This window comes from Physeter macrocephalus, chromosome 19, assembly GCF_002837175.3.
Source record: "Physeter macrocephalus isolate SW-GA chromosome 19, ASM283717v5, whole genome shotgun sequence".
NCBI classification, from domain to species: Eukaryota; Metazoa; Chordata; class Mammalia; order Artiodactyla; family Physeteridae; genus Physeter; species Physeter macrocephalus.
In genome coordinates, this window is record NC_041232.1 from 39,863,094 (window position 1) to 39,880,955 (window position 17,862).

The 17,862-nt window shown below is 34.1% G+C and overlaps 1 protein-coding gene across 5 annotated transcripts in view; it reads right to left on the bottom strand.

Moving 5' to 3' along the window:
• SS18 (SS18 subunit of BAF chromatin remodeling complex) overlaps window positions 1–17,862 on the bottom strand; it is a 76,356-nt gene that overhangs the window by 16,202 nt on the left and 42,292 nt on the right. For 2 of the 5 annotated variants that reach the window (XM_007118275.4, XM_007118273.3), the window contains exons 6-9: window positions 5,771–5,938; window positions 5,002–5,106; window positions 2,066–2,158; window positions 1,230–1,352 (exon numbers count right to left, since the gene is read on the bottom strand). In XM_007118275.4, the coding sequence (XP_007118337.1) occupies window positions 1,230–1,352; window positions 2,066–2,158; window positions 5,002–5,106; window positions 5,771–5,938 (489 nt within the window). The remainder of the gene's footprint in view (window positions 1–1,229; window positions 1,353–2,065; window positions 2,159–5,001; window positions 5,107–5,770; window positions 5,939–17,862) is intronic. The other 3 variants (XM_028480125.2, XM_007118274.4, XM_007118276.3) reach the window with 3 other exon arrangements.

Here is a 17,862-nt window from a genome sequence, read left to right on the forward strand (position 1 = left end):
CGTCTCCTTTAGGGTGCCCAACAATGTCTGACAAAATAGCATTTAACTACTTAAGCCAAAATCACTAAATTTCTTTTACTCTCTCTTTCCACTGAAAATAATATTTCTCTTAAATCAATAAACTTACCTGACTGATCCACATAATATTTGTTTTCATGCAAACACAATAAAACCAGAATACTCTTTATTCAATGTACAAATATTTAATGGTCATGAAATGGAAATGCCATTTGAGAGGAGCAAGAAAGTCCCTTTGTAAAGACAAGAAATAGATGGAGTATTTCTAAAGTCATAGCTGGAATTTGGGAACCAGAACCGATCATTTTGGGGAAAATTCCTGACACCCAATACCTGGCTGAATTCCAGTGCTTCTGTCGAAGGTGCAAGAGAATTTCAGCCTGATCCTGGTTCTTAGATTTGCTATCACAGGTGGAAAGAGGTGCCCATAATAACAGCAGAGTTTAAACCAATGAATAAAAATAATAAGACATTACTAATGCTAAAAAAAAAAGAGGCCATGTTAGCAAGAGATGATGTCAGATTAAGCAGCTACTTCTCCTATCGTAAGAATCATATTTTCCTATATCTAAAGTAGTTATTATAGAAGCCGAAAATTTAAGACTGAGATATCAGGTCTGTATTATTCCCCGCCTCCCTATCTAATAGTCAGATAGCCAACTAGTAGACATTATAGTGAGTATATAGTAAGAAAAGATGGCTATACATCTCCCAAAGTGTAAGATACATACCTGCAATAAATATACTCCTATGAATGTGTAAACTGCTATTTTAACAGAGAATGACAAAGACATTTTCTTTATGCATTCCAAATAGATCTCACTTGTACACTAAAAGATCAATGTTACTTTTCATGGTAACAGTCATTACTTTTAGAAACAAATTTGCCAAGCGGATTTATGTAGATGTTGTTAATAATCACCCAACTCATCAGTTTTCCAAGCACATACAAAGCTACTGGCTGGTTGTGGATGCCAAACAGGTTTAAGAATTCATTAAGGATTTCATTTTGAGTGAACTACCTACCTTACCTTGGGTCAATGAACCATCTCTAGCTTATGTTTCGTTTTAAATGGATTACTAGTTTAAGAACAACACTTTAAATATAAACACTCCAGTAACAGGCTAAACATTAAATATCCACTTCCATATTATGAAAGAGTAATCATCACATTTTTTGGTGACAAGAATAAACTGCAGTAAGCCATTACCGTAGGCCTGCTGCTGTCCTGGGTAGCCCTGCTGCCCTGGGTACTGCTGCTGCTGGGTTGGATATCCCTGTTGGGGAGGTGGTCCTTGGTAAGCATCTTGCTGTTGGCCATACTGTGAATTCCCTACAGGATAATTGGAGAAGAGGAAAAAAAAAAAAAACTGAGAAGTTTGCTTAATTAACTTTTTTCCTCTAAGATGCATAGCCAACAACACAAGAACAAAATAAAATGCCATATTGATTTTTAAAAGTTAACAAAACAAAGAAAAAACTCAAACCAAACAGAAGGATTTCGGCCAAACAAACTGCAGTTAAAGCCAATTGTGCAAGGTTGAACTGCAGCATTTTCAGCGTCTCTGCCATACGAGCATTACATTTACTGGAACATCACAGTCATAAGATCATGACTATGCTAAATAAAATAAAAAAGACAAAATTAAAGACAGCTACAAGAGCACACACTAGCTACACAAGATCAGCAAGCTGTTTCCTAAAGGCACTAAACTTATATGTAAAATTATACATATGTAAACACACACAAGAAAAAAAAATTGGATTGATGGATTTATGTTCAAATAGAAAATTTCCACTGAGGAAAAAATTATTTTAAAATGTTTTAGTCTTTTTATTGTTGTTAGAAATGGCAAGTCATGGTTATACATTTTAAATATTTGTAAGGAAATTATTTTGATTGTTCTAGGCTCCCTGCAACTTTCAAGACAGCCAGCAACTAGTATTCTACGAGAGCTTTGCATGGGTAGAAGTTGTCTTATGCAAGAATTTTCGTTCCTGTAGAAGGGGATATATATGTGTATGTGTGTGAAGGTATATAGATACCTCCTTCGTAGTAATGTTGTGAGGAATCCTCATAAGGCCTATCGTAGCCTTGTTCAGGATACGACGGTTGCTGATAACCGTAATCATTATGACCTACATCAATTCGACAAGAGACAGGAAGAAACGTTAATGGCCACTGAGTGAAAACCCTAAATATATTTAAACTTTCAGATAAAATTGAAAAAAAGAAAAAGAAATGGAAATACATAAAAAATAATTTCAATTGCATTAGCCAAATATTTACCAAATGTGATTGTTTTCATATTGAGATAACGTGCAAATTTTTTTTAAAGCAAAAAACAGTTTTAGAAACATTACACTTAGTCTTAACTCTGATAATCCTCATCAAGGAGGGAAAAAAAAACTTTATCTTCAATTAAAAAAAAAAAGAGAATGAAAGCATTTAGGACTTTCACATGTAAATAACTTGAATTAAATTAGAACGAACAAAGGAAGCAATTATATTTTGTCAAACACCTGTTCTGCTGGTCGCCAATTCCACAGCATATGCTAAAACAATGCAAAATATAAAAGAGCTCCATAAGTTTTTTTCCCCTAAAAGAAACTGAAACAAATTTTTCACATTTTCTATTAACTTGCTTAAAGTATATGTATCTCAAAGTATTTTCAGATGCAAAAATATATTGCTTAATCCTGCCATTCTAGGAGCCTTTAGAAAATATTTATAGAGTATCATAAACATACACCTTCATAAAATTAATACTGTGTTAAGTGCTAGAGTACACCTTTAATTTTAAGGCACGATAAATTTACACCTGCTAGATGACTAGACTTTTAATGAAATCAATACTCTAGTCCTTTTAACTAAGCTGCTCAAAGAAATCGCAGGAAATAACTTTTCAGTTAGCTAAAATCTGAACTAAATTTTAGAAAAATACCTAATTAAGGAGGAATATAGTTATGAATAAATGTAATACTCATTGCTCTAGTATTCCAATGTTCCCAAACCACCTCATAAATATCTATATTATGGATTGGCAAACTATGGTCTGCAGTCTAAACACAGCCAGTGGCCTGTTTTTGTAAAGAAAGTTTCACTGGAACACAGTCATATCCATTCATATTTTCTATAGCTGTTTTCATGCTACCACAAGAGTTCAGTAGTTTATACTGCGACCACGTGATTTGCAAAGACGAAAATATTTATTTCCTGGCCCTTTACAGAAAAAAGTTTGCCAACCCCTAATCTACATATTTATTGACATAGTATCTGAACATAATAACAAAATATCCAATGCTGTTTAAGAAAATTAATTGTTGTTATAAATGGAATAAATACTCTATGTAAATGTCAGACAAATATATTAATACACAGCTATGGAAAAATGATACCACTGAAATTTTAAAATTCCATTATGAAATAAAATGAATTATTTATAGCAACCTTAAAGTTCTGCTATTTACAAAAATATCTCTATTTTGAATAGAAAGTTCATATTTATAACAATACAAATTTCACATTTCAGGAAATACTCAGGACCAAAGTAACAGTGTTAAATTCAACTCAATTACTTAAAATGTATTTTTAAAATTAAACAAAACAATCATTTCTTTTCAGCAGCTTTCCTAATGTATAATATTTAACAACCTAGAGTTCATTTCTTTAAAATATCTATAGTCTATAAATGTAACTAAAGTTTTTCATTAAAAAAAACTTAATATAATGTCTACATGTGAAAGGAAAAAGAAAAAAAAACATTCTAAATAATTCAGGGCAAGTAAAACATTAAAAAAAAAATGTTGCTTTCTAACCAGAATTATCCATCCGTGTCACTGCCACTAACAAACATAGATTTTGTGTGCAAAATTCTACACGTGAGTGTTTGCTCTGCCTGTGTACGCAGAATCTTTGCAGGAAAAAACCAACGTCCCTATACCACTTATGCTTTATACATTGATAAAAAGTGGTGGACAAAATTATTTTTTAAATACACCAAATTATATCTTCTTGCTAGCTTACATTAGCTTCTAGTCAAATGGTCCCACCACTTTAGCTTGAAGTTCTTAGTTTGCCCAAGTTTTCTGTTAAGCAGTTTACCTTAAATACATCAAGGGAGCTTAATATAAATGAAGACTTTGGCAAGTCCTTCCAAACAAGAGAAATCTAACCACCTCTATTTGATCAATTTTATTTGTTTGTATTATTTTTTCTTCAACATTGTATCACAAAGTTTTCAAACATACAGGAAAACAAAGAACTGTATGATGAAAGCCTGCTTGTATGCTTGTATTACTACTAAGCACAGTACATCTTTTACTGACCACTTTTTCACAAGCCACCTTCCCACTAAAAAATAAACATGCCATTAAACTAAATAACTAAAGTTAAAATCTGGTTTCCAAATGCCTTTCTATTCTACTAACTCTATTATAAACAGCTACATTATGGATATGATTCAGTCTCTAAAATCTTTCTCAAGTGCAAATGCTAATATAAACATAGTTCTGTTCTTTGAGACATATGCAACATTAACGAACATGATGAAACTTGGAAGAATACTCAAAACTATATTCTCTTCGTATTTATACAATGCATAAAAGTAAACCAGTGGGTGAACTTTACGGTATATGAATTACCTCAATAAAGCTTTTATTTAAAAAAGTAAATCAGTAACACTTGCTTTGGTTCAAATGAACAATTCCAAATATAAAAGGATCCTCTTTTATATAAGAAAGGATTCCAATGACAGAACATGATTCCTGATGGTACTAATATGGAATAACCAAACAAAATATACTTTAAAGTAGATTATAAACTAATGCTACCATTGATGCTTTAGATTACTGAAGTGTTTCTAAATTTGGAAGAAACACATTGTTAGTCTCTTCATTCTGATTAGAATGTTTTGAGTAGCTACCCACATTAATACTGGGCAGGGATAGAAAATGGGAAAGTTAACATTAGGAGAGATTACCATCAGGGTAATATTGCTGGTTCATGCCTTCTGGAGGACCTTGTCCACCATGACTGTACTGGTCCCCATAATAGTCTTCCTGGCCTGAGTACTGCTGTGGTGGGCCTGAAAAACCACAACCAGTCAAGATGTAAATAATTTGTTCTCCAGGTCATTCAAAGGCTTTCCGTCTAATCTGGTGTTATGAGAGATGATTTCTCAGCTGCAGATTCCCCTCCCCTGCTTTGGCATTTCAGATACTTTTGACTATTCATATATACACACATACATAAACACACAGCAACACCACACACCACATTTCACAAAAATTAATGTTAAGACCATACATGCAATATCAAACAATACCAACTCAAAAAAACAAACATTAACTTCCTAAAAAGAGATTCAAACTGGAAGAAAATTAATTTCCTTTTTATTTTGATATTAGAGCAGTTTGAAATAAATTAGGGTTTGTTTCTGATCATATATTTAGTAACTTCTCAAAAATAAAACAGTATTTTCTGCAGTAAATTAGTAAGCTTTCGATATAAAATTCTGACGTAAACTTTTCCCAGAAAAGAATAAATAAAAGATAGCTATAAACCAGGAAGTTCATATCCACTTTCTGTGACCCTTTGTACCTACTATACCCACTACCTTTTAAGAAAAATAATAAAATATGATTTTTCAAAATCAAGAAACAAAAAGCTCTGACTTTGCCTGTATGAAAAGTTCATTAAAATTTAAAGGCTTTCGACTACTGTTAAAAATTTTCCAAATGGAATCGTACCCTGTTGCGGTGGTCTATAGGGAGGAATCTGTCTCTGTGCCATCATATGATTGCCCTGGTTAACTTGACCCATCATTCCCATAGGTGGCTGCTGGCCTTGGTAATGCTGCCCACCTCCCTGCGGCATATTGTACTGTTGAGAAGGAGGCTGCTGGTGCATCATTGGACCTGAAAACAGACAAAACATTATGCATGTAATTTTTTGCATATAATTTTAACATCTTAAGAGAAATACAAAAATCTTTTGTTATCATATAATCCCTACACTACATAATTTATTGCAAGATAAACTGACTTCAAGTAATAAAAACAAACCTTTGAACTACAGTTCACATGCCTAAAACAATCTGCAAACAAGGGAAAACAAGTAATCCATGGTAGCTGATTTGAATTCCACTGGAGGAATACTGTAACAATTTCTAAAAAAACAGAGTGGATATGATACATGAACATCCTGAATGTATATATATTTTTATTATGTACTATATAGTATTTATCTGTGCAATCTTTCTAAGAAAGATAGAATCCTTATGCTACATAAGAAAATATGCCAAAACAAAGTAAACCACAAAATCACACAGCAAATCAGTAGTCAAACTAACGGAAAGATATCTAATTTCAGTGTATCCATTTTTTCCCCCCTTTTTTAATGACCAGTCATTATATAATGGTAGACAGGGAAACTACAAACACATTTATGAATATACCCCTTATATTGGTGGAATTTCATAAACAACTTTAAAACAAAAATTTAAGGGTCTTCTTTCCTTTCTCCAACTTTAAGATTTATAAACTAAAAAGGTCTTCCTGAAATCAAAAGACTATACAGTGCTTCTTAATAAGCTCTAACACACACATACACAATCAAAAACACCTAGGCAGAGAACTACAATAAGCCATAGACTTAGAAATCAGAACTATGCGGTTTCCAAAGTGAGTAATATCAAGGTAGCCCAACTACCACTGCTATAGTATCGCACTGGCAACAGTAAACATATATCACATGATATAATGAACAATGGCCATAAAGTTCTGTGTTGTCATGTAAACATGTAAGCAGCTCCTCAGAGGTTCAGCAGGCTAAGTTATGGTATGGGGAGCTCATCATTCTACCATTATAACCATTACTGTCTGAGAAGTATGTATGAGTCATCCCCCAGTTTACTGCCTAAATAGCTACATACTCCCCCCCTTTACTGACTTGGGGAAAATTTAAGAAGAAAGTACAAAAGGCAAAGAACTAGAAAACTTTTACAGGCAAAACTGCCCAGATGAGCCAAGAGCTCATTATTTATATAAAAATTCAAAACAAAACATGCCCACCTCTTTAAATATGTTGCTGACCTACAATAGCAGCAACAATGTAAGCGGAAAGAACTCACTCTTTTCCAGTTTGAAGAACTGGTTATCTAAAGAAGTATTTTATCAGAGCTGACTCTTTTTCTCCTACTTGCCTTCTTCTGTTCTTCTACTTCTTTTCAAATTCCTTTTTCCTTCTAATTTTGTCATAAATATAAACCTTTCAAAGGTTACTCGGGGACTTTTTTTTTCAACAATAAACTCTTAATAGTAGGGATAAGGTGGCTCAGTGGAGAGTGGAGGGGAAGAGAACTTGACACAGAATGCACTTAACACTACCAGACATGCTTTCACATTTATTTAATGTAAATCACTAACAACTACCAAAGGTAAGGATCCTAATTTTCAAGTTTTTAGCCAAAGAATCCAAAGATCAAGATCATATAAGCTAATAGATATCAACTGGGAATCAGGCATAACTCAAGTTTGATTTCAAAAGCACATTTATTCTACTGTTCTTCACTTCCTCTACTGAAGCTATAGCAAATTTAGTAGTTCAGAAACAAATTATGCAATTTAAAAAGTTCCAAAACACTAACTACTTTAACTGAGGTTACAATTTTTAAAATATATTTTGTATATAATAAAGTACTGAATACTAGCATTCATAATATAGTAGGCAGCATGATTGGCCATTTATAGAATTCATTTTTAGTAAATGAAGGTTTTGCCTTGTCTTTCTTCTTCATCACTGATTAAAGACCTCTTGTCTTAACAGAAGATAACTATAAAATTAAAGCATATAATATGCACTGGAAGCAAAATTAAAAATAAAGGAGAAAGAAAGCAAAAACACAATAGCTGGGGGAAAATCCAAAAGAATACAATAACAAAATTCCAAGCTCTGCTGTAAAGGAGAAAAGTAATTCTAGTTTAAGCCCTAGATAGAAAAGACCACGCCACTTGTGCTTTATCTTTGGGGACTGTCGGCACTTCCAATCCAAAAGAGCTCAATTACCACCCTTCTTTTATTCTCTGTCACTTCTCTCCCTCTAAGGATCCCTGACATCATTCAAGATCAAGCCTAAAACGGCAGAGAATGGAGGAGGAGAGCACTGCTAAAACATGGTACTTTTCATCTTTTCCCTTAAAGCCTTATCCATTAAAAAAAAATTACGACTTCAATTCTGATTGTTTAGGAAGCATATTATTTTTCTTATGATAATGAAATATGCTACACTGGCAAATAAATGTATGTTACCTCTTGAGATACTAATGGAAATAAGAGAGCTAAATCTCAAAAGGTTACCCCCCAAATAAGTTCTAAAAATTTGTGCTACAGAGTGAAGATTATAAAATAAGTTATTAAAATCATTTTCTACAAACAGTGACCTCACACATTACTGTATGCTTAAAGGTTACTCTTTATCTTTTACATAAATCATTCTGATGCTAAGATGAACTAAAAAGTGTGATACAAAGATCCTACTAATGTCTTATCTATAATATGCTTTTGTAAAAGTGTTTTAAAAGGACATGTAACAAATGTACATCACCACATTATTTCTTTCCATTTTGAGCTTCACACCCTAACAGATATTCTATGGAAACAATGTCCTATATCTTAAACACATGTAAAATATTCCCAAATCACCGTATTTTACATTACTGGAATTCTTTGCTCCAATGAGACAGTTAATACTTAGTTTTCTCTCAAGTTACTTGTTCAAAAAGAAGAATTTTTTTAAGACTCAACTATAAAGATAACAGTAAGCTTTGCACAGCAACGGAGACCCAACGCAGACAAAAATAAAATAAAATTAATTTTAAAAAATAAGCTTTAAATAATCTGTGAAGAATTTAGAACTATATAATTTCTAAAATTCTATATACATATAAACATATACATACATGCATATATAGTCATATCTTGAGATGCAAACCAATACACTAAAACTTTGTAAATCATACCATTAATCTATGAATTATTTTAAGTGAAGGTTAAAAATGACAGCTAACAGTTAATGAGCACTTATTACGGGCCAGGCATTAAGCTAAGAGCTTTCTTTTTTTCTTGTTGCGGAGCACGGGCTCTAGGTGCACGGGCTTCAGTAGTTGTGGCACATGGGCTCAGTAGTTGTGGCACACGGGCTTAGTTGCTCCGCAGCATGTGGGATCTTCCCGGACCAGGGCTCGAAGCCGTGTCCCCTGCATTGGCAGGAGGATTCTTAACCACTGTGCCACCAGGGAAGCCCAAGCTAAGAGCTTTATGTCTATTATTTATCCTCCTCAAACCCTACGAAACATGTAGTATTGTTATCAACTTCACTTTACAAGTAAGAAAACTTAAGGCATACAAGCATTAAGAACCTTACCTAAAGTTGCATACCTAGGAAATGGTGGTGAGAACGCTAAAGCCATGCTCTTAACCATTATGTGTACCTCTTCTTCGAAGTCAAATCATACTTCTCCCGTGTAATATCTCCCAGGAAAACAGTTCTATGTAACATCATCACTCTAATAATAAAATCCTAGAATACAAGAAGTTTCTTCACTTCATCTATTATCTCTGTTATAGTGACCACGAAACCGTGTAGATAATACCTACTCCAAGTCTATTTTCTTGTTCGTATTTCATCGTCTGCTGCTCACATTTTACTACTTGTTCCTTAACCATTCAGTCTCAAACTAAACCACTTACAGCTCTCATTTGAATGTATTACTAATGGTTTATTTGCAAAAAAAAAAAAAATCCCTGTATTCGAGTAAATTCAATTAGCTCACCCACCTATTAAATAGCCACTTAAAGCGAACAGGATTCTTTACTTACCAAAAACGTACATCTGTCCTCATCAAGAGTTTTAGGCAGTTCATAATAAGACATTTAGATATAACACCAAGGATAAAAGAACATGAGCCAAGTAACTAAGAAAATCCCAGCAGCTTAGTAAAGTCACTGTTAACTAGTCCAAACTTAGCTGAATTTCCTAGAAACCAATGAAGAAATAGAACCATGACAGATTTTATCTAGTAAAAAGAACAGTTCATTAAGAGATACAAACTTTTCATAACATGAAGTTTTTAGAGAAATCTCATGAAAGTATTAAAAAGTACTGAAACATAATAGTATCAATAACTTTTGTTACTGTTAGTTTCTTCAGTAGCACAGACCATCCTTACATGTACTTCCTTACAGTAATTATTTCTTAAGGCTGTGATTTTCAACTGTGGGTGATTTTTGTCCCCAGGGGACGTTCAGTAAAGTTTGGAGCCAACTTTGGTCATCTCAACTGGTGTGGGGGGTTGCTACTGTCACCTAGTGGGTACAGGACAGAAATACTGCTAAATATCTCATGATGCACAGGACAGGCCCCGACAACAAAGAATTATGCAGCTCAAAATGTCAATAGTGCTGAGTTAAGAAGTCCTGGATTCTCAAGGGCATAATTCTAAATCACAGGCATCTCTACAAACTAGTCTGAGAATTAGATTATGTATTCAGTTTTCTGGTGATTGAAAATTGGAAAAGGGATGTGTTGTGGCTTAATAAATCCAGCAAAGTAAAAAGCTAGGCAACTTCTTAGCCAACTTCTCTTAATAGTTTCAACTATACTATACAATGTTAATTCGAAAACAAAGTCACTGTTAAACATCTATTGTAGAATGAAAGGCATTCCAAAAGCTCTAGATTTATGGGACACAAGTGACAATCTGTTGTGAAAGTAAGGTCCTATCTTGTCCAAGTGGAAAGCCATGGAGATGGGCTATATTAGAACATATAGCTTTGTGTCACTTAGCATGAAAGCTGAAAAGTTATGAACCATCAGGTACAGAAGAAATGATCCTGCCTAGAAAAAACTTCTGAGGGAATGGACTGTAAATAAGTATGAACTTGGAATGTTTGTAAAACGTAATTTCTAAAATTTACCCCTAGAGATTCTGATTTAGCAGGTATGGGGTGGAGCAGACAAATCTTGTTTTAACAACTACCCCAGATGATTCTGATCCCAGTAGTCTTAGGATCACACATTGAGGCAGAGGTGTAATGGAAACAAAGTAACCAATTGTCCCCTTTTACCATAAAAGCAGCCGGATTATAGTTCATGCAAAATGGTTAAACTGGATTAGAACTGCATCCCATAAGGGCACCTAGGATGTTAGCTATAAAATGAATCCCAAGGAGTAAATGTTACAAATATATCAAAACCCAGTGAATGATACACTTAAGATCGGTGCACTCCATTGCATGTAAATATTACCTAAAGAAAAAACTATTAAAAGAAAAAAGAAAAAATTTTAAACGTTGAGCTCTAATGATACACAGACTAAAGTATTCATGGGTAAAGTGTACTAATATCTGCAAGTTACCCTGAAATGCATTTTGAAAAAGAAGATGCTATTAATGGATGAGTAGATGGATGGACAGATAAACAGTTAAAAAATAATTCAACTAGAAAATGGGCAAAAGACATGAAGAGACATTTCACTGAAGAGGATATAGAGATGGCAAATAAGCACATGAAAAGATGTTCAGTATCAGTAGCCACTGAGGAGATGCAAATTAGGACCACAATGAGATGTAGTCTACTACACATTTTTAGAACAGCTAAGATAAAAAAGAAAAAAATTGACAATACCAAATGCTGGCAAGGACTTGGAAAAAGCAGATCTCTCACACATTGCTGGTGGGATGATAAAATGGTAGTTACTTTGGTGATCACTTTGGCAGTTTCTAAAAAAACTGAATACATAACTTATCATATGACCCAGTAATAGCACTCCTGGTTATTTATCCCAGAGAAATGAAAACTAATGTCCAAACAAAAACATTATCATGTACACGACTGTTCAGAGCATCTTTATCTGTAAAAGCCAAAAACTGGAAACTGAAATGTCCCTCAATAGATGAATGGTTAAACAAACTGTGGTACAGCCATAACATGGAATACTACTCAGCAACAAAAAGGAATGAACTGATACATGCAACAAGTTGAATAAATATTAATCATGCTGAGTAAAAAAAGCCAATCTCAAAAGGCTACACACTGCATGATACCATTTATGTAGTATTCTGAAAATGACAAAATAATAGAAATGGAGAGAAGAGCAACCGTGGTTGCCAGGGCTTAAAGATGATTGCAAGGAGGATACACAGGATCTCTCTATATTACCTCTGCAACTTCCTGTAAACCTATAACTATTTCAAAATAAAAAATATTTAAAAATGAGTCATAATGAAACTAAGTTTATAATCTCTTGAATAGAAATTCATCTGGATTCTGTCTCCCAAACCTGAAAGGTTTTGGTATAACTGACAATCATCTGTTTTCTCTGACAGTACCTGACAGGTTCCTTCTTTGGTTCATTCATGGAATGACAGCCAATGGATGACAATACAACAGACAAGGATGCCAGTTTTCTAATTTGTTACAGCAGCAGGAAATCTAGCTAATCTATCAGTTAACAAATAGGATAAAATAGTGAACAAAACATGACACAGTTCCTGAATTCATAGAACTTAAAGAGTCTAGGGAAAAATAATTAAACAGATATTTACAAATAATTATGTAATTACAGGTACTCAAACTGTTGCTACAAAGAGCCTAATAAGTACAGGTTACTTACTATCCATAAGTGGACTGTACCCTGTCTGTGGAGTAATTTAAAACTTATAGTGCAAGATTATATAGGTGATTTTATTTTACGCTCTATGCTTTTCCTTCTTTTCCAAATTTTTCATATTAAATATTTTATAACCAGAAAAATGTCATCAGTGGGGGAAAGATTACAATCTTGAAAAACCCATCCAATATAGGAATAATGATCAAACGTTTAAACAAAGCATCTAGTCTGAACTACAGTGTAATGGTTGTGTATACCTAAACTGTAACAAAAAGAAACTTGCAATATTACCAATGTTGATTTACCAATTTTAACAGTGAAGAAAGATGAGTGTATGCACAATTCTCACTCATTCAAATCCACTATGGAGGTACACATGATATTTCTATGGAATAAAATATTTGAAATAATTCTTTCATTTGTAGATATTCTATGTTGTACTTGAAATTCAGTATAATATCACAGTGCTTTTTTATATTGAAGATTTACTAAATTTATTAAACTGAGGATTCCTAAAGCTCCTGAACCTGGTTGGTGGGAGCTGTGGAGCATGCCCAGAGGGACCAGAGACTGGAGACTGAGACAGACACCGTGAGCAATCAATCAATCAATCAAATCTACATAATGGAGCCCCAATATAAACTCTGAACATTGATGGAGGTTCGGGTGAATTCCCCTGGTTAGCAATACTCTGTGTGTACTGTCACACACTGGACCAGGAGAGCAAAGCATCCTGACTGCATGAGGAAAGAAACTCTGCATTCATACGTCTTCTGGATTTTTCCCTTGGCTGATGTTAATCTGTATCCTTTCACTGTAATAAATCATAATTCTAAGTATAACAACTTTTAGTGAGTTCTGTGAGTCTTTCCAGCAAATCACTGAACTTGAGAATAGTTTTGGGAACCCTAGACTTGTAACTGGTATCAGATATGAAGCCAATCTTGGGGACTGTTCCCTGTAACTCTGCAGTTGGCTAGACTCAGAGGTGACAGAAGTCTTGGGGACTTTGACCTCAAACTCCTCCCAGCAGCTCAAATACATTGCTCCTGCAATTGTCCCTTTCCTCACTCTCTTGCAGCATCAATTCCCCTCTCTCCAATGGATCATTCCTATCAGTATACAAACATGATTTAGTATCTTCCCATCTTTAGTTCAAAAAGATGCTAGCTCCAAATTGTCATGATGTAACTGATGTTTCGGAGCTAGCGTCTTTTCTATAGCTTGGCAAATTGGCATATTCCTTTTTAAGTATAGACCAACTTCCAGGGCTTCCCTGGTGGCGCAGTGGTTAAGAATCCGCCTGCCAATGCAGGGGACAAGGGTTCGATCTCTGGTCCAGGAAGATCCCACATGCTGCAGAACATCTAAGCCCGTGCACCACAACTACTGAGCCTGCGCTCTAGAGCCCGTGAGCCACAACTACTGAGCCCGTGTGCTGCAACTACTGAAGGCCACGCGCCTAGAGCCTGTGCTCCGTAACCAGAGAAGCCATCACAATGAGAAGCCTGTGCACCACAACGAAGAGTAGACCCTGCCCGCTGCAACTAGAGAAAGCCCGCGTGCAGCAATGAAGACCCAACGCAGCCAAAAATAAATAAATTTTTAAAAAAGAGTACAGATCAACTTCCAACGTTTCATCCTTTGCACTTTCAATGTTATGAAATGTCTCCAAGACTTTCCTTAATACAAAATATTTTGCTAGTCTCGCTTTCTCTGGGACATCTTCGTTCTTTCATCACAGCCAGTTTCCTCATTTACATCAGCAAGTTCACCTTCACTGAGGACCTGCAATGCAGATCTAGAGTCTCTCAAATGGCAGCCGTGTCAACATTCCCAAGGTCAGCAATTCCTTCTGTAATTCTACTTACAAAGGACTTGGATTTATTTCCCGCAGTATTACTTTTCATTGCTTTGTTAGACTTTTATCTTTGTTGGCCAAGGCCCTCTTTGAATTATCTATTTTTATAAAATAACATGTATCTCTGGGAGCCAAGGAAGCAACACAACTCCATGCTTTGCTGTTATGTGCATAACTGATGGATGCACAGTGATCAATCACTGACAGAATCTGAAAGTGATGTGAATGGTCATCGATCACGACACTCATAAATACAGTGATTTGTGGACTGAGGAGACAGCAGCCAAGTTTGTGCTTTATGCAACCACTCACAGTTAATACACCATGGTAAGTGAACTCTGAACCATGTTGTTCGGCAACAGCTGTTATTTAACTAAACTGTGGTAACAGAAGTTCATGCATATCAGAACTTTGCAACAGCAGGCCTGCCTGTATTTCCAAAGGATGTGTTTACTCATGCACGGAATGAGGATAATGACAGTAGCTACTAACACAAAGATGTGTACAGCTCTGATCAGATAATAAACCACTGTATAATAACAGTAAATATATAACAGTCCTGGCTATGGTAATACATACTTTTTGCCTTCATATTTACAATAAAGGTACTGAAAGAAAAATTTCCCACTACTCTAATGCCAAGCCTCTAGATCAGCTCATTATCACTTGCAACTTATTAGCTAAATGAATCAAAACTTTCTTAATACTATTCAAACAAAATTAAAGCCAGAAATAAATTAGATCTATGGTTAAAAATGACAATAGCCAATAAACTGATCTCGAGTTTTTATTACAAAAAAAAAACGCTTGTTTATTCTAACTGATTTTACGTAAACTATACAATTACCGAATTAGGATTTTTAAATGCCATCATCTCACTTAATCTTAAAGAAATTGAGTGAGTCAAAGATCCCACACACAGTAATCTATGGGGCCAAGACTTGGATCCAAGTCTGAAGAATTATATACCATACCTGGAACTTGTGAAATACATGGCTTTAACACAAATATAACAATTTGTGCAAATCCTTATATCTGAATATGGAATAAGTAAGTAAAATGGTGTTAAATGTGGAAAGCGATAATCACTAATGCCTGGGAATGAAAACTATGCTGATTCTATCAAATGCTATCTGTTGGTCCAGAAAGCCTTACTATTCCAATTTGACTTTTAAAGAAACATCTTTAAGGCACTAACTCTGTCTTTCCGGGTTATCATATAACATCTGGTTTCAATTCCTATTCACTGAAGAGACAGATTTGTATGCCTACCCTCAGGTTTTGTTCTAGGCACCAGAAAACACTGTGAACAAAAGAGGCAAACTTCTCCCTTTTTGGAGCTTTTTGAATTCCAGTAGAGCTGACGCTCTCTCTACATGAGTAGATCCAGTACGTAAGAAGACAGTGATTCACTCTGAACACAGGTCTTACTCCTAAAGTTCAAAGTGATCGTCACTGAACTTTATCTGGATAACAGTGAAAATAACACGGAAAGTTTGTTGGATTGACTATTTACAACATTTTCCTAACAATTTAAGAAAGAAATTAACATTAAAAACTTGCTAAACCTTTCACCTAAAAGCAGTAGTCCTCATAAGAGAACTTAGAGGGAAATATTCTGCTAAAATAATAAACCTAAATGCTGAATTAAAAAATATTTCAGTTTTCTCAATTCATAGATATGTATAAAACCACAACTTAAAAAAAAAAACAACTAAAAGTAGGCACCAATTACAATGCCACTGTCATATAAACTCAGTTTTCTTTTAAAGCTAAAAAAATAGTAATTTGAAATTTTTATAACGACCATGAACATAGTAATATATAATCAGTAAATTTAATAGGGCCAACTTTTTGAGCAGCTTTTTGAAATGACATGTTTTGTGTGGTAGGTCTATATGTTTTTACTATAATAGCCTTTGCATTAATACTTTTTTTTTTTTAGTTTTTCACATAGGGAATACAGTCAATAATATTTAACAATTTTGTTCAATGACAGTTGGTAACTAGACTTATCGTGGTGATCATTTCATAATGTGTGAAAATATCGAATCATGATGTTGTACACCTGAAACTAATATTGTATGTTAATTATAACTCAATAAAAGAAAAATAATTTTAGTTAAAAAAAATAGAAAGAATAGTTGGTCCCTATGTTTTGAACAAAAAATTCCTATAAACACTTCAAGTCCTTTCTCCAAAAACAGTTAACTATTTTCTACATACACACTGCTGCATGCATTATTTATTCTTCTTCAGATCTTATGATGTCATATCAAACCATGCTGCAGCAACATCCATTTTTGCACACATCCTACCTTTCCTTAACTATAGTTTCTAAGAAGTGTACCATAACTACGGCGGTTGCTGTAAAGAATCATTATCAACTTTTCTGCTTTTTCCTGGTAACCAAACTGTACAGAGAAACATCTGAACCCCCTTCTGATCTAGCACTGACTGGATCTTGCTGTTGTTTTGAACCTTTAATTGATAGAATAAAAAACAAAACCAAAAAACTCCACCATGGTCACTGAACAACTTTTGCGGGGAAAAATGGAGCAAGTGCCAGTTTTGTGAAGCTGCATTCATTGACAATTTGTTCTATTATCTCCCTTTGTTTCCGGTGTATTTTATCTAAATTAAAGAAAATATCTTTATTAATATTTTAAAATTACAATATATTATTTCATCAAAAATCATAATCAACAGATTAACTTCCTTTTTCTGGGTGTACTTTGGTGATGTGTTTTTCATAAGCAAAATCTAGAAAATTTTATTGCAAATACATTTAATTCTATCTTGGACTCTTAACCTCACCGCATTTAATAACTGAAATAGCTTTAGGCTGGCAACAGGCCAAATGTTTTCCCAGGCAATTAGCAGAACAGAGCGCCACTTACTGGTTTTTAGTTATTATTCACAAGAATACTTAAAAGAGAAACATGATAACAGTTTCATTCTCTGAGGCTGGTAATAAACTTTAATAGACTTCACACCACTCTAAGAATATAAGAATACAGCAGCACCTCCACTGAACATTCTAATAACAAATTATGTTAAAATCACATTTAATGCTGAAACACAGCATCAGAAAACATTAAATCAAGGGAAATTCAGAGAAATTAATATATTCTTCGCAAGTAAAATGAACCATAGAACAGATGTTTTTTAAGGAGTGTACTTACAAAGATAAAATTGTATTTTCTCAGTTTTCTAGCTCTAACCGAATGTTTGGTTATTCATTGATTAGGTTAAAAATCCAAAAATATAAAATCTCAAATAAACTGTCCAAAAGACATAAAAATAAATA